The 21,465-nt window shown below is 42.7% G+C and overlaps 1 protein-coding gene and 1 long non-coding RNA gene across 4 annotated transcripts in view; one reads left to right on the top strand and one right to left on the bottom strand.

The window, feature by feature from the left end:
• The window catches only part of LOC109927772 (adhesion G-protein coupled receptor D2-like), a 259,955-nt gene that overhangs the window by 137,780 nt on the left and 100,710 nt on the right, over nucleotides 1-21,465 (top strand). Inside the window, exon 22 of the mRNA XM_048601531.1 lies at nucleotides 6,715-6,907. Coding sequence (XP_048457488.1) covers nucleotides 6,715-6,907 — 193 coding nt within the window. The remainder of the gene's footprint in view (nucleotides 1-6,714; nucleotides 6,908-21,465) is intronic.
• The window catches only part of LOC125484136, a 48,788-nt gene continuing 46,724 nt past the window's right edge, over nucleotides 19,402-21,465 (bottom strand). For all 3 annotated transcript variants that reach the window (XR_007262990.1, XR_007262988.1, XR_007262989.1), the window contains one exon: nucleotides 19,402-19,735. This is a non-coding gene — a long non-coding RNA (uncharacterized LOC125484136). The remainder of the gene's footprint in view (nucleotides 19,736-21,465) is intronic.

The raw sequence follows: 21,465 nt of genomic DNA, 5'->3' as shown, positions 1-21,465 counted from the left end.
CATGCTGTTGAATGAATAATCAATAAGGAAATCATGTAGACAATCATCTATGACAGTTCCTATCAACCCAGCTTCTGGTCATCTGGCCTTCAGAGTCCAGACAACAGTGCTCTATCTTATGCATGTCTTCCTTATAATCTAATGTTTTTCCTGTTTGAAATTTATGGGCTGTGAGATTTCAGATAGTATTACCGCATAGATGAAAGCATTCTAATCATAGCACCAAGGTCTGCTGGCATCAACGTTTTAACATCTGTGTAAACCGGTGGAACATGGATTTAACATTTATGTATGGTGCCATTATGATACCATAATCCAAAACCATGGCCACTCCTGCTCCAGTACACAGCAATCTTCAAAGTAGAGTTTGAAACCTGTTTGTTTCAGTTATATAAACTAAAGATATTCTCAACTTTCCCTTTTAGCAGTAATTAGGCTTTTGGCCAGCAACATTCTAGCCTCATTCCGTTCCTGCGCATTAAATATCTGGTAAATAGAAGCTGATTTTATTTTGGTTTCTCCCTTCCTTTTTTCATGTGGAAGGTGTCATAGTCTAGTGCTAAAGATTTATACCATCAGAGGAGATATTTGCGTTTCAGTGAAAGACTGTGTTGATGTTAGTTATTGTGGTCTTTGTACAGTGATTTATACTGTAGGTCATTTTCCAACGGACGTGGATCTGAAGGCATAAGATTCATGACTTTGTACTTTTCATTTTATGAACTGAAATAGAACTGATGCTGAAAAAGTCGTCTTACCTGCCAGGACTTGCAGTGGAAGATGACCTAAGTGACCTGCAGGTGGTAGGCACCGTGTCAAATTGCTTCATGAAATAAAGCTGTCCAGTAGCATATTCACTATAAAAAATGATAGTCTTCTAATACTTGCCACACGGTGTTATGACAGGAATGAAATACGGAATTAAATTGGAAGCAGATTAGTTTTTGGTCCTAATTCAAGTGATGACAAGATACAAGAAGAATTAAACAATGAATGTGCAGACTTGCTAAGTTAATACTCTCCAATTTCAGCTTTATTCTCGAAGTAGCTCCTAAAGTATATTGTGTTTAAAGCAATGCCTGGTATTGATTAAGTGTTCACACTGTTGCTCTATCATTAAGAAACATGGGAAAAGCAACTATGTCATGGCTAAGATTTGATGAAAAAAATAAGTTTAGGATTAAGTTACTGGTGAAAGACAGTATCACTTTTATATGTACACATCAGCAATGCAATCTAACCTAACCGTAGTTGCATTCAATAGATTAGACCCTGGGATTTGTTTCTGAATAATAACATTGATAAATGATTTTGCTTGTTTGTTACATATTGTTGTACTACAGTATAAAGTAATCAGAGCAGTTGTGCTACGTTACTGTCCTGTGACTAACTGCATCAAGTTAGGAAAATCAAACTATTCTTTACCACTCGTACCTGATTCTTTGAATTTGCATACACAGCTGAAGTATTCTGGTCTCAGAAAATAGTGCTTGTCTGACATCCATGGGATTGTATAAGAAGTATTCGCTTTCTTTCCATCTCTATTCTTCATCCTGACTATTAAAATATCTGAATGCCATCAGTGAATTATTTTATTATTACACCTTATTCAGGTCCACGTTGCTTAGTTACTGCAGAAGGAAAGAAATTGTACATATAAATTGCTTCCTACGTCCTTAGAATGTTCCAAAGTATTTCCTAGCTTGTAGTTTATTATTGAAGTTTAGTCACTGTTGCTTGTGGGCAAAGGTGGCAGCCCTCTTGTGTAATGAGATAAATTGATAATTAATTTTGGTGGTGGCACTTATAAGAACTCCTCTTTCAATTTGAGTAATGCTATGTAATCTTAAATATCCACTGGAGGAGGCAAGCCAGGAACAGCTTAGTCACAGAATCCCTACGGTGTGGAAACAGGCCATTCAGGCCAACAAGTCCACACTGCCCCTCCAAAGAGCATCCCACCCAGACCCATTCCCCTACCCTTTCCCCGTAACCTGGCTTTTTCCATGTCTTATCCACCTAAATTACACACCCCTGGACACTACGGGCAATTTAGCATGGCCAGTCCACCTAACCTGTACATCTTTGGACTGTGGGAGGAAACCAGAGCATCCGGAGGAAACCCACGCAGACACAGGGAGAACGTGCAAACTCCACACAGATGGTCACCCAAGGGTGGAATCAAACCTGGGTCCCTGGCGCTGTAAGGCAGCAGTGCTAACCACTGAGCCACTGCGCCGCCCTATCTCATGTAAAACAAAGCTTCTGCATCTGTGTAGCACTCCCTAAGTACTACCCAGATAACATGCTCAGGTGTTCCAAAGGAATTTGAACCTATATCTTACAGGTTCAGTACTGAGAGTACCATCACTAATTTTGATGCTTAAAGAACCTGGGCTATCGAAAAGCATTAAAGAATGTATTATAAACTGTAGTTAACACTGGGTAATAGCTCAAAATAGACAAAAACTTGAAAACATGAGACATTCTAACTGACCATTCACAAGAGCAGTGACACAATAGTTGTGTTACTGAACTAACAATCTAGAGACATGAGTCGAGTTCCAGCAGGGAATTTAAACTCAGGTAGTTAAATGACTTGGAGACAAAAAAAAAACTAGTATCAGTAATGGTAACTATGTAATAGTAGGATTGTTGTATAAATTTACCTGGCTCGCAAATATTCTTTAGGGAAGGAAATATGCTGTCCTTATCCTGTTTGGTCTAAATGTGACTCCAGTTCTACAGTAATGTGGAATGGCTGTCTGAAATGGTCTAAAAGCTCCTTAGATGTCAAGAAGATTGCTTCCCACACCTTGTCAAGGGCAATTAGGAATAGACAAAAAGTGTTTTGTTTGCTAACAATGCCCACATCCCTTTAATGAATAAAAAAAAATTGTGATTTATATTTGCCCTAAAATAGTGAATTTCAGGCTTTTCCATTTATATTTAGGGGACATAATGGTATGCCCTATGTGTTTTTGCATCTCTGTAGTCATTTATCAGGAATCATGAATTAACCTGGATGTAACTAATCCAATTCATGCCATTGTGTTTGGATTGGTGTGGCATATTTTTAAAAAATTCATTCACGGAATGTGGGTCTTGCTGGCTAGGCCACCGTTTATTGCCCATCCCTAATTGTTACAAGTCAACCATGTTGCTGGTTGGGTCTGGAGTCACATGTTGGTCAGACCAGGTAAAGATGGCAGATTTCCTTCCCTGAAAGGCATTATTGAATCCGGTGGGTTTTTCCCCAATAATTGACAAAGGCTTTCAAGACCTTAAGCACTCTGCAGTTGTAATTGTCTATCACTATTTTCTATTAGAGCTCACTGACCAGATTTGATTATTAAGATCTAGTCCATTCAGCCAGTCTTTTGCCTTTTACAGATGTAAATGCTATGGTGTTTTTGAAATGAGTTGATGCTGTCAACTCAGACAACTGCATGCTTATTTCTGTTTGAAAACTATGCAGGTATTTAAAAATGTGTGAGAAAGAAAAATGATAAATGAAAATGAAAGTTTTCTATTGACATCATATCATCTAAACTGAAACTGGAATTTGTTTATAGATTTTCTGCACATTTTAAATTTTAAGACTCATTCATGGGACGTGTGGTTGCTGGTTGGGCCAGCATTTTATTGCCTGCCCTTAGTTGCCCTTGAAAAGGTGGTGGTGAGCTGCCTTCTTGAGCTGCCTTCTTGAGCTGCTGCAGTCTACATGCTGTAGGTGACCTTCAATGCCCTTAGGGAGGGAATTCCAGCATTATGACCCAATGCCAGTGAAGAAATGGCGATACATTTCCAAGTAAGGATGGTGAGTGGCTTGGAGGGGAACTTGCAGGTGGTAGTGTTCCCATGTATTTGCTGCCCTTTTCCTTCTAGATGGTGGAAGATGATGTCTAAGGATCTTTGGTAAATTTCTGCTGTTCATCTTGTAAATAGTACACACTGCTGCATTTGAGAGCGTTGTTGGTGGAGGGAGAGGATGTTTGTGATTTGGTGCCAATCAAGCAGGCTTTGTCCTGGATAGTGTCAAACTTCTTGAGGGTTGTTGGGGCTGCACTCCTCCAGGCAAGTGGGGAGTATTCCATCACACTCCTGACTTGTGCCTTGTAGATGGTGGACAGGCTTTGGGTAGTCAGGAGGTGAGTTACTTGCCGCATTATTCTTAGCCTCTGACCTGCTCTTGTAGCCACTATATTTACGTGGCAAGTCCAGTTGAGTTGCTGGTAAATGGTGATCCCCAGGATGTTGATAGTGGGGGATTCGGTGATGGCAATACTATTGAACATCATGGGGTACTGGTTAGATTGTCTCTTAATTGAAGATGGTCATTGCTTGGCATTTGTGTGGCATGAATGTTACCTGCCAGTTGTTAGCCCAAGCCTCAATGTTTTTATTTCCTGAATATGTGGTGAACCAGACATGACAGAGCATTATCAGTATGTTAAAATATGATTCTTGTTATTATTGAATATTAACAACTTCACTTCTTTTAGTCACAGCTAATATGTGGGTGTTGAATCTTGTAATTGCTGCTGTTTAGTAGAGTATCAGAAAGTGATTTTTTTTTAAACTCTTGAGGTGCATAAAAGCCACAGTACTGACGTTGCACCAACTGTTTTCTAATGAAGCATTTTCTTAAGACTGTTCCCACTTGCAATGAAATTCCAGTCCTCCAAAGCTTTTAATTTCTTTCTGGTCTTGAGCTTTGCTGTTGAAACAAGCACCGTTGGTAAAAAAGCCATTACAGTGTAATGGAGTGTATTAGTCCTATAACTTCTGAACTGTTAAAATCCAGTATTAAATAAAAATAGTTTAATACTTTTGCTTACTTTTTCTCCCTTTAACCAAGGCCCTGCAATTGTTGCACTAATACATGTTTGTTACTTAGCCTAACTCTTAGATTTCTATCCAGTAAGTATTCAGTTCTGAAGAAGGATCATTAGACCTCATTTATTCATTAACGGGATGTGGGCATCGCTGGCTAGGCATCATTTATTGCTCATTCCTAATTGCCCACAACCACACATTGCTGTGGGTCTGGAGTCACATGTAGGCCAGATAAGGTAAGGGTAGTAGTTTCCTTCCCTAAAGGACATTATTGAACCAGGTGGGTTTTTCCATCTATCAACAATGGATTCATGGTCATCATTAGATCCTTAATTCCAGATATGTTATTGAATTCAAATTCCACCATCTGCCAAGGCGGGATTTGAACCCAGGTCCCCAGAACATTATCTGGGTCTCTGGATTAGCAGTCCAGTGATAATACCACTAGGCCATCGCCTCCCCTAAACGTTAGCTCTGCTTCCTTTCCACAGATGCTGTTTTTCTAGCAATTTCTGCTTTTGTTTAAGTTTTCCAGCCTACCTTGTTAAACTATTTGTCATTGTAAAAAAAAACATATGTTTAAATTTGTGTCTTTGTATTTCTTTGTGCACCCCCTAGGACTTGCCATCTATTTTTGGAAGTGAGGCTACCATACAGGTTTGATTAGACATGGGTTTGAATTTAGCTTCAGGAAGTGTTGCCACAATGGAAGCCATGTAAGAAGCACTCAAGAGTGCCCAGGATGCCCACTTGAAAAAATTTGTTTACTAGATTGTGATAGGATTTGACAGATGAGGCTGAGTTACCAGTGAAATCAGCATTTGATATATCATGATCAGGAAGTTCAGCAGTTTGCAAGTTATAGGTCTGGGCATGTGCTCTAGCAATATTTGATATTCCTCATCACAATTAATATTGTACTGTTCCTGGCTTTCAGCTCATTTGGGGAGGTCCGTTAACTGATAGAAATGATTGATGACGCTTTGAAGACTGATCATCTTTTATATCATATACCCCCAAAGCAGAAAAAACCCATTCTTTCTCTGTATAAATCCTGAATTGTCTCCCTAAAGCGATTGTAAGTCAACCTACAGCACATGGACCGCCATGTATCAAGAAGACAGCTCACCACCACCTTCTCAAGGGTGAGTAGGGGCAGGCAATAAGTGCTAGTCCAGCCAGCGACACCTACGTCCCATAAATGAATAAAAGAAAACATTTTAAAGATACTATTTTGTGTAGAAAATCTATAAATCTATATAATAAATCTATAATCTAATTTCAGTATAGATGATATGATGTTCATGGAAATCTTTATTTTCATTTATCATTTTTCTTTCTCTCACATTTTTGAAGGCCTGCACAGTTTTCAAACAGAAATAAGCATGCAGATGTCTGTGTTGATGGTGTCAACACATTTCAAAAACAGCACAGCATTTATGTCTGTAAAAACTGTGTGTATATGTTGACCAGTTCGCTGCCTATTTCTAGAATTTTTTTTTGTTCTGCTTTCTGCTTTAAGTTAAGAACAAACAAACCGCCTCATTTTGAGTGTTGCATTTTAAAAACGGAATCGTATTTTGTAGTAAGAGATATCAAGGTGTAGAGCTGGATGAACACAGCAGGCCAAGCAGCATCAGAGGAGCAGGAAGGCTGACGTTTTGGGCCTAGACCCTTCTTCAGAAACTTCAGAAACGCCTGCTGTACACCTTGTTATCACAGATTCTCCAGCATCTGCAGTTCCTACTATCTCGTATTTTGTAGTAGTTGATGTTCTTACAAGTTACAAGTTACAAAGTGTTGAAAACTGATTCTGAATGTGGATTTAGTGAAATCTACAAGTAATTCAAACCTTATTTGTATACTGTTTGACAGAACTGTGCTACTTCCCGACCATCGAGCTCGTTGACCAGCTCCAGACCTGCTAGTTCACCAGTGACGGGGTCAGAGAGCCTTGCTAAAGATGATGGGTTACAGGTTACAGATGGATTCAACCTGCAAGGCATTTGCAAAATGTCTTTCTATGACAACAGTGTTGTCTATGAAAATCCAGCCGCTGCAAATGAGAGTAAGTTTTATTTTACCTGTGTGTTGTGAGTTGTAACTATTGTTTACCTATACACACTATTCATCAGAAATGTCAAAGAGATTTTAATGTGAGATGTTTCAGAATATTAACTTAGTCAGTGAAAGCAGTCTTAAATATTCGGGAAAAGTGGGAATCAAAAGCTACCAGACTATTTGCCAACTCTTATTGTGTACTTACTATGAGGTGTTAAATGGATTGTTTTGTATGAATTTTCTTTTAATGGCCAATCAGATTGTGAGTATTATTAGAGTTTATATCAAAGAATGAACAATATCAGAAATGGTAGTCATACCGAAGTGAAAGAACTGTAGAATGCTTACAGCACATTTTAGCCCCATCATGTCTGTGCTGGCTCTCTGCAAGAACAGTTCAGCTAATTCCATTCTCCATTTTTCCCCACACCCTTTAGTCATTTCCTCTCCAGACAATGATCCATTTCCCTATTAAAAGCCACAGTGGAACCTGCCTCTGCTACACTTCCAAGCGGTGCAGATCTTAGGCTGTCACTGTGTAAAAAGGCTTTTCTTCATGTCGCCATTGCTTCTTATGCCAATCACCTTAAACCCCTTCCACATACGGGAATGGCTTTTCCCCATCTACACTATCTAGACCCCTCATAATTTTGAAAACCTTTGAGAAATGATTTGATAATCTTCTCTTCAAGGTAAAGAGCCCCAGTTCCTCCACTTTATCTAGGTATTGATGTTTTTCATCCCTGAATTGTGAATCTTTTCTGTACCCTGTCAAATGCCTTCACATTCTTTCTAAAGTGTGGTGCCAGACTAGATGCACTGCTTCAGTTGAGGCTGAACCAGTGTTAGTGTAGGTGTAGCATCATTTCCTTGCTTTTATAGTCTGTGTCTCTATTTATAAAGTTGAGGTTTCATATAATTTGTTAGCCACTCTCTCAATTTGCTTTGCTGATGTCAGGATATAAAATAGAGGAAGCCTGCGAGCAGCCTGGAAAACATACTTGCGCATTTCAACACAGGAGTCTGAAAATTGCTGTCAGAGATGCCCCACTCCTCTATGTAGCGCTGTTGCATTCTTTACCAGTAGATTTGTTCTTTCGTTTGGTGAACTTTTTTTCCCTGGACCACTTTATTCTGCTTTCAAATGTTGGGGATTGTTCATTCAGGAGTAAGTGAGTTATTTAATGAACTGTTAAGTAATGGTTACTATGATTAACCTCTTCGGCTCTGAAACATAATCATGAGAAATGTGGAAGAGAAATGAGAATCATGAGAAATGTACTTCAGAAACAGAATAGTGTTGGAAATTTTAAAATAAGTTTCTTAAATGTTTTCCTGTCTTTTTCTTGTACTCCTTTACAGTAAATTCATGTGTAATCTCCAAGCTTAAAGTTAACTTGCTACCCACCTTTTACATCTCATTCATACTTAATGGTTTGGACTTTACTGTCAAGAAATTGGACAAGGCTGAAATATGGACATGGGTTTAATTGCAATCTGTCATGAGAATCACCCTTTACTTATTCTGCAGGCAGTGTCTTAACAGTGTATTGCCTGCTAATTTCCATGCAGCCCATGTTCTACACTGTATGCCTGGAGATAGGTACATGCATGTGTCCGATCTTTCATCCTTTGTATGATGTTTTTAGAAAGAAAGACAAGTGAGGAAAGGAAAGTACCTTTGGGGAAGGAATAAACACTTATTAAGTGAATGAAATTGGCATGCGATGTCAGGACATGCTTCAGTAGAACTTGCCCTGTTTAAAACTAGCCTGCACTTCTTAGAGTCAGCCTCAACCTCTTAAAAGGGTGGGGGGTTCTAGTTGGCACAGGTGCTAGATGTGAATGCAGAAGAAAATGTGAGCCAGAAGAATGCTGAATTTTGGTACAACAGAAGAGTGATGGTACTTTGTTACTGTGATGATGCCCTACTGGAGGAGGTAGAGAGGAGAACAGAAGACATCTATTCTATATATAGTGGACCACAAGACCTGCCATACTGTGCAAAGGCAGTGGGAGAACACAGTTGTGGAGGTCAGCTGTAAAGTCCTGAGGACTCGGATGCAGTTACTGTAAGACATCGCTCGAATGCTTCAGTCACTGAATGCATCGTCACCTGCAGCTCTAGCCACACAATGCAGTTGAATCTAAACTTGCCCTGTAAAATGTCCTAGCAAGCCATTCAATTGTATCAAACCACTACAAAAAGGTTGAATAAGCATAAAACTTGGCATCAGCTTATGTACCAGAAACATCAGGGCTTCAGTCTGCAAAATCCTGCTCACCAGTTTCTGGAGAGTTGTATGAAAAATTGGGACAGCTAGCCCACACTCTCGTCAAACAACAGCCTGGCATATGGGTACTTACCAAATCATGCCAGACCCTCCATCGCCATCCCTGGTTATGTCTTGCCCATTAGCAGAACAGAACCAGTAGTGGTGGCACAGTGGTTTAGAATCGGGTGGAAGGGTCTCTGGCTGATCCTCTGGACCCCTTCAAGACTCGTGGCATCAGGTCAAACACTGGCAAAGAAACTTCCTGATAAACACCTACTGTCTCCCTTCACCTGACGTTTCAGTGCACCTCCAGGTGCAGCAAATCCCACACCTTCTTGGCTCACTGTCATGGGCAGCAAACGCGACAGAGACTGCTGTGCCAGAGTGGGGCTCCCGTGTTACACTGGGCAATGGGTAACACAGAGATGACCACTGCTGCACAAATCAGTTCCTTATGAAGTGAAAGACTGTCACCAGTATAAACAGATAGTCTTCTCTTGGCAAAAACAAACTGAGTTCGGAGTCTATCACTGCAGCTGATTAGCACAATCATAGTCTTTAGAAAACCCACCAATCAGCAGGCTGATGACCACAATCTCATCAGGCTCCGGAAGGAAGGAACACATCTAACTTCGCCACCCCACCCCCAACTCTCTAAAATGTGGAGTGCCTGATTACCAAATTCCTTCAATAAAAAATCCTTCCACATTCTTTCCCCCAGTGCACATTATTAATGTGTTTTAAAATGCGAGCTGAATTAAGTTTTTGCAAAAAGATATTCTGATATTATGTAAACAAAGTGAAGGGCCAAAAAAAGTCAAAACACAAAATCCTTGCGGAAACGACCAACAAACTCTGACTCACTGGTTGGCAATCTGCATTGTGCTTTAGCTAGCCTTCGACCACCCTTTCTGGTGTCTTCCTCCATGGGTTACTGTCCGTTTCCTTGTCCGTTCCAGCTATGAACTGCAATTAAGTGTAAGTTCCTTTTTTAACTGAAAACGGAAGGATTTTTCTATTTAAAAATGGAAGTAGCTACTCAATGAGCCAAGAAAGATAGGAATGCCTCCTGTACATTCACCAATTGTTGGGTGGAGTTGGCCACAGATAATTTCTGTAAGTGTAAGAATATTAGATAAACTTTAGCTAACGATTTAAGAACTTAACAAAATACGGGCAGGAGTAGGCCATCACAGTCTTTGCCTCTGTTTGACTATTCATCAGGATTTCATGGTTGACCTTCTCCCACAACTCCAACTTCTTCATATTCTACAGTATCCAAATATCTATCCTCCATATCTTTTGTAGCGTTGGGCCATGCTTTATTTAGCAACATACTCACCCGTGAGCTACAAGTTGAAGATTTAAGTCCTACTCCGCAACCTGAGAACAAAGATCTAGGCTGACGTTTCAGTGGAGTGCTGCACTGTTTGTCAGTTGCAATGTTAAATCAAAGCCCCAGCTACCTACTTGGGTGGATGCAACAGATCCCATGACATTATTTTAAAGAAAAGCAGGGGAGATTTTTCCAGTGAGTTAACACTACAAATACATGATGATATAATTGTCACATTGCTGCTTGTCAGAGTTTGCATTGTGTAAATTGGCTGCTGTGTTTCTAACATTACAACAGTAACTACATTTCAAATATACATTGGCTGCAAAATGCTTTGAGATGTCCAGAAACGCATGATTTATAATTGCAAGTCATTCTTCCTTTTTCAATATACTCGATGACAGAGTATCCACTCTGGATTAGAGTTTTCCAAACTTTTATAGCCCTCTGAGTGAAGAAATTTCTCCTCATCTCTCTTGTAAATGGCCAACTCTTTATTTTTGTGACTGCGACCCTTAATCCAGATTCCCCAGCCAAGCAAACATACTCCTCCAACGATTCTATCAAGCATTAAATTAACAATGCAGATGCTCAGAAGACTTTTCTTTACTCATTATTATGTGCTCTGTTTCTTCTGACCAGGGTTTGTATAAAATGCCACAGTATCCTATTCTTACTCATCAATTGCATCCTTTTAAATACAGATTATAGTTCAATTATCATCATCCCAGTGTGAGTCGATTTTAACTTTATTATCCTCCTTTAATAACCCATTGATCTAAAATCTAAGATGCTCATCGCTGCCTTTCTCCGATTTCTTCCTTTAGCCCCGGTGTTTTGATATATAGGACGCAGTGCTCAAAGTGTGGTTTCACTGCTGTGATCAGAAACACTGGATTGGTATTTTAAATTCCGTTTCTGTATCTACTTATTGCAGTGAAATCTGAGTTACAAATATTTCAGTCTCTTAATGCCATGTTCCGTTACATCTCCTCTAAACTTACGCAGCATGTTTGGACGGAATCTTACATCTAAGTTACATGAGTTATGGTGGAATTTCGTATCATCATCATCATCGTCGTCATCATAGAATCCCCCACAATGTGGAAACAGGGCAATCAGCCCAACAAGTCCATACCGCCTCTCCCAAGAGCATCACACCCAGACCCATACCCCTGCCCTTTCTTTGTAACCCTGCATTTCCCATGGCTAATCCACCTAGCCTGCACATCCCTGGACACTATGGGGAATTTAGCATGACCAATCTACCTAGTCTATACATCTTTGGACTGTGGGAGGAAACTGGAGCACCCAGCGGAAACCCACGCAGACACGGGGTGAATGTGCAAACTCCATACCGTCGCCCAAGGGTGGAATCGAACCCAGGCTCCTGGTGCTGTGAGGCAGCAGTGCTAGCCACTGAGCCATCGTGCCACCCCCACTGAGCAACTGTGCCAGATCAGACTCAAAGTTCAGTGAGGAGGATCTCAACGATGGAAGTACGTCACTCCATCTTTATGCTTTCGACAATAGAGTGGTGAGTATCTCTCTAGGTAGCGGCAGGCTGCCAATTAAGGGCGATTATTGTTTCACACCTTATTCACAGTCCAACTCACTAATATTCAGCTTTCCATTTTACTAAACATGCCAAACAAGCTAGACATTGAGAAAACTCAACATGGGAACCAAAGCAGGAACTTGGCACATCCAGCTCCCCACTTGTTCTGTGAAAGACCTCCATAAAGCCTATGACCAAACAGCATCTTGGTGCATGATCAACTGGCAGCCACATGCACCCCCCTCCATCCTCAGTTATTAGCATGCAGCATATGTCAACTCCTCCTGATCATCATGGCACGTCTCTGAACTAGCTGTTAGTCACATTAGGAAGCTCAGACTTGCACTGCAGGGTGCATTTGTACCTAACATTGAAAAGTTGCAGAATGGACACTCTGCACTCGGCAGGGCCAGGCGTCCAGCTCAAGGATTGGACAATGCAGCATCTTGGGGCTGATTGCTGGCTCACTTAGTGCCAACCTACAGGCTCGCAGCATTCCTGCCCTGCCCTGTGTGCCAGCCAACACATTGGATCTTCCGCCAGACCCAGAGACACTCTGTACAGCTCTGTGTGATCTTCTTTGGTACATGGTAATCACTAGGGATCTGTATGAGGGTCAGCTTGCTGTACTGCACACTGAGACGTTAACCCAAGAGCACATGCCAGCTGCTTGCACGGCAAACACACTGCACCTTTTTTCAATTACGTGGCTCCCCCATGTCGGAAGCTGATGTGGGCTGACCCTCTGTTCAGCCAAGATGGGAGGAGGGTGGTGTCTACTGTTGTAGAGTCATTGAGTCATACAGTATACCAACAGACCCTTTGGTACAGCCAGTCCATGCCAACATTGATTAGGGTGAGCCTGGTACCATCAATCCAGAGGTTTGGCCACAGTCAGTTATCCACCTGGGAGGCTCATGGTGACGGAATCTGTCCGGGTACAGTCCAGGGGAATCGGGAATGGTCATCCTGTAGGATCGACCACAGCAGTCATGGCAATTGCGTATCATCAGCAAAAACAGCAGTCAGGGGTCCGGGTTGTCATAGAAAATCAAAATACTGCGGATACTGGAAATCTGAAACAAAAGGAGAAGCTCAGCAGGTCTGGCAGCATCTGTGGAGAGCGAAAAACTGAGGTAACGTTTTGAGTCCCAATATGACTCCTCTTTAGAATGGTTCTCCAGCATATTCTTTCTCTTTGTTCATCAAAGGCAGAGATCTGGGGCATTTCCAGTCTTGGGAGTCTGACTTTCAGTCATTGAAGAAGGTACAAGAGTGGTGTGTAAGGGTCACAAGGGATCATTGCCATTAGGGGTGGGGCAGTCTAAGCTGACGGGAGCAAAGCAGAGGCATTTACAGAGATAGGAACAAGGACAGTGACATGGGAGTACGGTGTACACACAGCAGCAGAGGGCATTTTAGGCTAAGAGTGGTGGGGCTCGTGGCAGTGACCACCATCATTGCCTCTGCAGGAGGAGTACAGAGGAAAAGGGTGGTCATCAGTAAGGTGGAATATCTGGTTTGAGGGTCAGGGGAGTGGGGGTATGGGTGGAAATGGGCTGTCGGTGTAGAGGGAGGTGTGAAGGCTCAGGCTCGGGCTCGGGTGGCGTGTGGGGGTGTAGCTGATGATCAGGCAAAGCTGACTGTGTTCACCATAATAACACAGTGTGGAGCTGGAGGAACACAGCAGGCCAGGCAGCATCAGAGGAGCAGGAAAGTTGACGTTTCAGGTCCATTTCTGAAGAAGGATCCGAAATGTCAACTTTCCTGCTCTTCTGATGCTGCCTGGCCTGCTGTGTTCATCCAGCTCCACACTGTGTTATCTCTGACTCCAGCATCGGCAGTTCTTACTATCTCTGTATTCACCATGAGTTGTGTTCCCTGCCAACACTCACTGTCCTCTAGAGATTATGTCCTACTAGAAAATGGCTGGGACAGTGCCCAGCGTGGGTGGAGTCAGCGTGGAGAGAGAGAGTAAGTTAACATTGAGTCTGGATGACTCTTCATCAGAGCTGAAGTGTATTGTATTCGCTGCACCCAATGTGGCCTACTCTACATTGGAAAAATCAAACTCAGACTGGGTGACTGCTTTGCAGAACACCTCCGGTCCGTGTGCAAGCATGACCCGACCTTCCCGTTGCCAGTCATTTTAACACAGTATCTTGCTCACCTGCCCACTTGTCTGTCCTCAGCATGTTGCAATGTTCCAGCGAATCACTGTGCAAACTGGAGGAACAACATCTCATCTTCAGAATAGGCACTTTACAGCCTTCTAGACTTAATATTGAGTTCAACACCTTCAAATTGTGAACCAACTCCCAGTTCTTCCCTTTCTTTTACCTGTTAAATTCTTTATCACCATGTCCTCTCTCCCCTCCCCCCACTCCAGTGCGACTGATTTCTCTTTCAAGTCTGGCAGTTAGACACACCATTGTTCGGCCATTCTCACATTCCGATCACTTAATCTGAGCTACCAACATCTTTTCTCCATCAGCACTCTACACCTCCACCACCATCACAACTCTGCATACCCCCAACTATTGCATAAATGCTGCCCCCGCCACACTTCACTTGAGGTCTGATGAAGAGTCATCTAGACTCGAAACGTTAGCTTGCTCTCTCTCCATGGATGCTGTTTGATCCGCTGTGATCTCCACCATTTGTTGTTTTCAGTACAGAATCCAGCATCTGCGGTAATTTGCTCCTACATTGTGAACAAATACATGAAGCAGCCACTTGCAAACTCCAGCTTCATTCAATGTGGTGATCATTTTATCAACTACTTGTTATGTATGCAGAGTAAAGGTGGCGGTCAAAGGTGATTTGCACCACGCCATCGGTGCTTGCAAATTGAACATGGCACCTCAGTGATGTGAAATTAGCAGCAATGATGCTAAAAAAAAAGGCCAATTCTGGCCAAAAGTGAAACATTATCAGTGCAACTTCCAAGAATTCTGTGGGTACTCAGGCCATCGCCATGTTAAGTTTAACAATGGTCTGTACTGAATGCAGTAAGACATTGAATGGTTGATCTAGATCTGGAATATGAAGGGGTTCGGAGCCCCTTTTGATACAATGTGCCGGTCACTAAGCTGGCATAGCTCTGTTACCAAGTTGCTGCACAAGTTGAGGCTGGTGCTGAACGAATGATGGAGACGTGGCCAGCATTAATAGGGTGCTGCGTGTCTCACTGTGTCGGGAGAAATGCGTGCAGCCCTCAACTGCAGGGTGTGAAACTGATGACTCTTCTGAGATCTATGAACGTCTTCTGTTTCCTGTATTCCCAATGGAGGTTATTTCCACAGTGAGTCTCATGCCATATGGCTCCAGACAGTAAGACATGCAGCGCCTAATAATGAGGTGATATGTTGGTCACTGTGGCTACCTTGGATGCAGGAGGACCAGGGCTGGCAGCAGGCATCCACAGGTGGCCCAGAATTTATCCGCATCCATAGAATCCCTATAGTGTGGAATCAGGCCCTTCGGCCCAACAAGTCCACACCGACTCTCAGAGCATCCCACCCAGACCCATATAACCCACATAATCTACACATCCCCGAACACTATGGGCAATTTAACACGGCCAGTCCACCTAACCTGCACATCTTTGGACTGTGGGAGGAAACCGGAGCACCCGGAGGAAACCCACACAGACCCAGGGAAAACATGCAAACTCCACACAGACACTCGCCCGAGGCTGGAATCGAACCCAGGTCCCCTGGCGCTGTGAGTCAGCAGTGCTAACCACTGTACCACCATGCCGCCTAAAGGGACAGCTTGCATTCTCTGACTGGGAATTGAACCTGGGCCGCAGCGGTGAGAGCGCCGAATCCTAACCACTAGGCTACCAGGGAAGGCTTGAAAGCAAGCAAGATAGCTCTGTCCACAGCAATCCAGAAACCTATCGCTGTAACAAAAGGAGCGCCACTGCTTCTGTCCGACTAATTTGCTAAGCCCAACTATGTTTCCTGAGACTCAGTACTACTTGGGCTCCGTATGTCCTGGGCCACCGTGATGGAACTGTGCCGGGTGCTAGGGCAGGAGCTTTGGGCTGCAGGAGTGGGAGGCCATCCTCTCCTGGTGGCAGTGAAAGTGACAGCAGGCTTTGGGCTCCTGTGTAACTGCTCCTTCTTGGAGTGGTGGGTGAGCTGTGTGGCAGTGTCTCTGCCATGCACCTACAAATATCAATCTGGGCAGTGACTGATGCAAACTGTGCAAAATCACACCAGTATATTTTGTTTCTCAATGATGAGACCAGTGCTGTAGCCCAGGCAGTAGGACTAAGGCACATCGATGGGCTTCACTATAGTCTGTACACACGTAGCACTCAGAGGGCCACAACACAAAGCTGTGGAGCTCATCAACATTCCATTCCATTAATATTCCGGTGATCTGTAATCGCTGTTACCACTTTCTCATGTAAATGGCAAAGAGCAAGAATAGTGTTAAGGTGTTTCAGTGAGGCCACTCACAGCTCACGCTTCCAGGGTTGTTGCTTGACTGTATGCTGCATTATTTAGTTCTTGTATCTAGATTTGTTCCCGGAGGAAAGACAGAGGTCGAAATATCTCCAGAAGACATTGCAGTAACTACGGAAACAAATACAAGGTCTCAGCATTATAGGTACTGAAGACATCAGTACAACAGTATTATCTATTTGGACTGAAAACAACAAGAGCTGGTGATCACAGTGGGTCAGGCAGCATCCATGGAGAGGGAGCAAGCTAATGTTTCAAGTCTGGATGACTCTTCATCAGAGCTGAAGTGAAGTGTGGCGGGGGCAGCATTTACAATAGTTCAGGGTTGTGGTTGGGGTGTAGAGTGCTGGGAGAAAAACAAGATGCTTTTGTCTCCCAGCACTCGACACCCCAACCCAGCCCTGCCCCCACATAAAGCATAAATGCTGCTCCCTCTACACTTCACTTAAGCTCTGATGAAGAGTCATCGAGACTTGAAACATTAGCTCGCTCTCTCTCCATGGATGCTGTCTGATCCGCTGTGATCTCCAGCATTTGTTGTTTTCCATACAGCTTCCAGCATCTACAGAGGTTTGTTCCCACATAGTATTATATACATATTGCACTAAGTTTTAAAAATGTTACGTCCCATATCTTCTCCATGCTGAGAGTAGATTTAGGTTTGAAATGAACACAATTCTGGGGTATCAGTAGTTACAACAACAAAATCATTTGTGTTTGTAAAATTAGCTGCTTTTAGATGCAGTAAGATATGCACTGTACAAAACCAAATATAATCAAATACAAAAGGCTGAATCTTACATATTTTTTGGCTAAGTCCGGGCTGCACGAGTTTTTTTGAGGGATTTCCTCATTGAGGCATAACAGTTCTGGTCACCTCATTATAGTAAGGATGTGGAAGCTTTAGAGAGGGTGCAGAGGAAATTTACCAGGATGCTGCTTGGACTGGAGGGCAGGTCTTATGAGGAAAGGTTGAGGGAAACAGGGCTTTTCTCATTGGAGCAAAGAAGGATGAGAGGTGACTTGATAGAGGTTTACAAGATGATGAGAGGCATAGATAGAGTGGATAGTCAGAGACGTTTTCCCAGGGCGGAAATAACTATTACAAGGGGGCATAATTTTAAGGTGATTGGAGGAAGGTATAGGGGAGATGTCAGAGGTAGGTTCTTCACACAGAGAGTGGTGGGTGTGTGGAATGCGCTGCTGGCAGTGGTAGTGGAGTCAGATATTTTAGAGACTTTTAAGCGACTCTTGGGTAGGCATATGGAGGATAATAAAATGTAGTGTATGCAGGGTAGAAAGATCTTAGTAGGATAATAGGTCGGCACAACATCTTGGGCCGAAGGGCCTGTACTGTGCTGTACTGTTCTATGTTCTATGTAACACGTTTTATCGCTGTGAGTTAATAAACTCACCTCATTAACAACTATCTTGCCGCTAAGGCATTCCTCATGTACAATTCTAGCCCCATCTTATTGCATCAGTGATAATAAGAACTGCCGATGCTGGACAGAGATCTTACTGCATGCTGTTTCTGGAATAACTCACCGCTCAGTGGATATCTGCCAATAGACCAGAATCCCGTGTGTCCATGCCATCTTTGTAAGGTTGCTGTGCAGCTAGACAACCATTGGCAATCGGTATTGCTTCTCACTGGCAACATTGTGGTACAGCAGCCATGCTGCCCACAGCACGTATGCAACATAGCTGAGACTCCCTCATCCTCCCCGTTCATTCCCTTTCCGTAATTGCTGTTTAACCACCACACCACGTAGTTTACTTGTCAGTGGTTACATCCTGTCTGAACACTTTCTAAGTCAGCGCGACCATGTCTCCAAGTCTCCAAGTCTCCAATGCCCACTGTAGACACTCGGCTTGTCATTGTCTGGCAGGGATTCATCACATACAGGCAAGCAGTCGGACAGCTCCAAACATGCGCTTTTATTGACAGGTGGTTAAAGTGAACACAAACAAAACCAATTGAGGCTGAAGATTCCTCAGCTTCACCTGTCCCCAGCTTCATCTTTCCACTTTGATTATTTCAAGCTAGTTAAAATTGTGGAGTGTCTCAGAGTTGGACAGTGACTCTATCCTAGCTCACTGGGTTAGCTTTAGCCCCCAAACTACACTATTTCTACCGAAAGCAAGGGGCAGTGTGTGCTGGGAGATAAAATAGCCTTTTTAGTGTTTAACCTATTTTTTGAACTTTAATGATGGAAGCAAATTACTATTCATATTCACAAGTATTAAGAACCTCACTAAGTACTTAGGAAAGATTACCTGCTGCTGTGCCAGGGATAACCATTTGGCAATATTATATTTCCTCTTGGCACTTCCATGTACAATAGGATTGGGTTTCTGTGTTGTTGTGCAGTGTTACATCAGTGGTGAAAAAGACTTGAACACAGACCAATTAGGCTGCTGAGTAAAGAGGGCAGGTAGTGAAGGAATGGTACAAGATTGTCTGAAGTATTAATGGTCGGTGAAGAGTACCCAGGCTTGAACATGCAGGCCTCATCTTTTGGAGCAGAGGTTGGCAATTGCATTCTCTATCATAACCCAGCCCCCAAACAAAAACTGAGTGCAATTTCAGGATATTGGGCATGTTCAGATTAATTGGGAAATCCTGAGGTAGTGATCTCTCACTCCTTGGTCTGACACAGGCTGCAAAGTGGATCCAGAGTCAGTATTCACCATGAGAATTCAACATTTCCACTCCCACATCACTGTTCAAAACTCCTTCTAAAGTGATGTCTTGTTCAATTCCGTGTGACTGGCTTTTCAACAGTGATCTGATTGGTAACATTTGACATGTTATAGAATAGACCCAATTAATAATTAATCACCAGCTTATATTTGTTCAAATATTTTTGATTTTATTAGAAGTTATTTTTCAGAATACTGTATCTTCCGTGTTCACTCCATGTGGATGTCCCAGGCTTTTAAGTTTCTCTAGATTCCTGCTTTTAAATCTCCTGCTTGTGAGTCCATGAAAATCCTTCCATTTGATTGGCAGTTTGGCAGCCTGATTACATCACTGCTATGCTGGCCTGGGATGCCCCCAGGAAAGAATGTTGCAGTCTGTTGTCTTTCACTGCTCAGTGTGATGGAGGTGAAATCCTCATGCGTTGTGAGATTTACTTTGTGGTAAGAGATGAGCACCTAGGCTTGACCACACTATGAAATCCTGCATGGAATTCACAAAATTAAGACAGTTAATTATACCTGTCTTCACAGAATTGCAGCCGGTCGCAAGATTATTGCCAGTCGCATTGTTCACTACAATAAACCTTCAAGCAAATCAGGTTACAGCACAAATGTGTGGCACTATTACTACTGTCAGTTGGTGTCTGAAGACGCAATATTTCTGTGTATTTCTAGCTGTTGGCCAATTTTAGTTCAGGAATGCAATTTTTGGAGCTACACATAAGTAAAGTTCCACAAAAGCAATGTTGCAACTTTAAAACTTTTAGAGCGATGCAGGTTTGAACAATCCTTTCGGGGGCAAACCAGACACCGTGGGTGGCCTTGAATGCAGTGGAAAACATGGAAGCCAGCCCTAAATAGACGCGGTGAGAGGCTGCGTGTCAGACAAACCTCCTGTGGTTAACACGGAGATGGAATGGGACCAATTGGGTAAATCCCAATTGCAAAGGGGTGACAATTAGGTCAATTAGTGAGCTAATTGCCACTATTTATCCCAGAGCCTGGAATTTACCTGTGGCTCAGGAATTAAATGGAACTTGTACAGGAATCCTAGACACCCCAGAGATCGCCTAGCAAACTCAGTTACATTTACCAGTGGGGGCCCCTTGTAGTCAAAAATGCTGTGCCTGATTGAGGGTGCTGGTGTCGGGAGGCAGAGGAAAGGAGAAATGAAGTGCTGAAAACTACCTCCCATCCCACAATGCCCTCCCTGTGATTCCCATTCCCCACCTTCACTCATAACTCCTAGGGTCCACTGATGATCTCTGGTGAAGTCCTCAATATTACCAGTGGTGTTGCTAAAAATGTAGCTAGCTGTCAGGAGAGAGGTTTCTAATCCCAGGACTAAGTCCCTGAGGGGTACTTCATTTGGTTGGGTCTTCCCTATAAAAGTGACATGGGTCTCTCAAGTTCTCCAACAATGCACCACATTAAATCCAGTCCTGTGTTTTGAACATGCTGTATTAGCGAGAATTAACAATGTTAAATGTTCACCTCAGCAGATGCCTATTGTTGAGGTCATAGAGTTTTGACATGTTTTATGCATGTGTTTGGCACAGCAATTTCTGCCTTCATTTCTGAATGACCAGGTTCACCTATGACACAAAACCAATATGTCCCAGCTAGTCACAACATTTATAACACAGGCCTGATTCCATATATCATACAGTTTCTTAGGAAGATCAAAGATCATTATGCTTATAGTTATTAAAATGTATGATGGTATGGAAGGCAATTACCTGAGACTTTTCATTAGTTCATATGTGAGTTTAATCAATTCCCTTAAGAAACCAATTCTAAGACTGCAATGCACAGCATAAAGCTGCCTGAGCAATGTAGCTGCATGTTAAATGTGTTTTCAATTATATCAGCGGTGAAAAAAATTGCATAATGAGGCGACAGTACAGCTAGAGGGGCTCTGTGGTATTCTGACACAGATGTACTACTATCAGAGGTTGTGGGGAGAAAATAAAGTATTTACAAAAATAAAATATGAAACTCATTTCCTATCCTTATTTGGGTTCTCTGCACAATGCTCTGTTTCCCAGCTGAAGCATTGCCATGCTGACTGCTCAGACCATTTTCCATGACCACACTTGAAGTGGCCATTATGAGAGACACAAGTGTGGTGAGTGGTCACTTCCATCTCCGAGAAAAGCTTTTAGCTCTGTGCTACTCCCAATGTGGCCTGGTTCAGGAATGTGACACACA

The sequence above is a fragment of the Rhincodon typus genome, chromosome 10 (assembly GCF_021869965.1).
Source record: "Rhincodon typus isolate 14 chromosome 10, sRhiTyp1.1, whole genome shotgun sequence".
NCBI classification, from domain to species: Eukaryota; Metazoa; Chordata; class Chondrichthyes; order Orectolobiformes; family Rhincodontidae; genus Rhincodon; species Rhincodon typus.
Note: the sequence above shows the minus strand (reverse complement) of the source record. Positions and strands in the feature narration are given on the sequence as shown.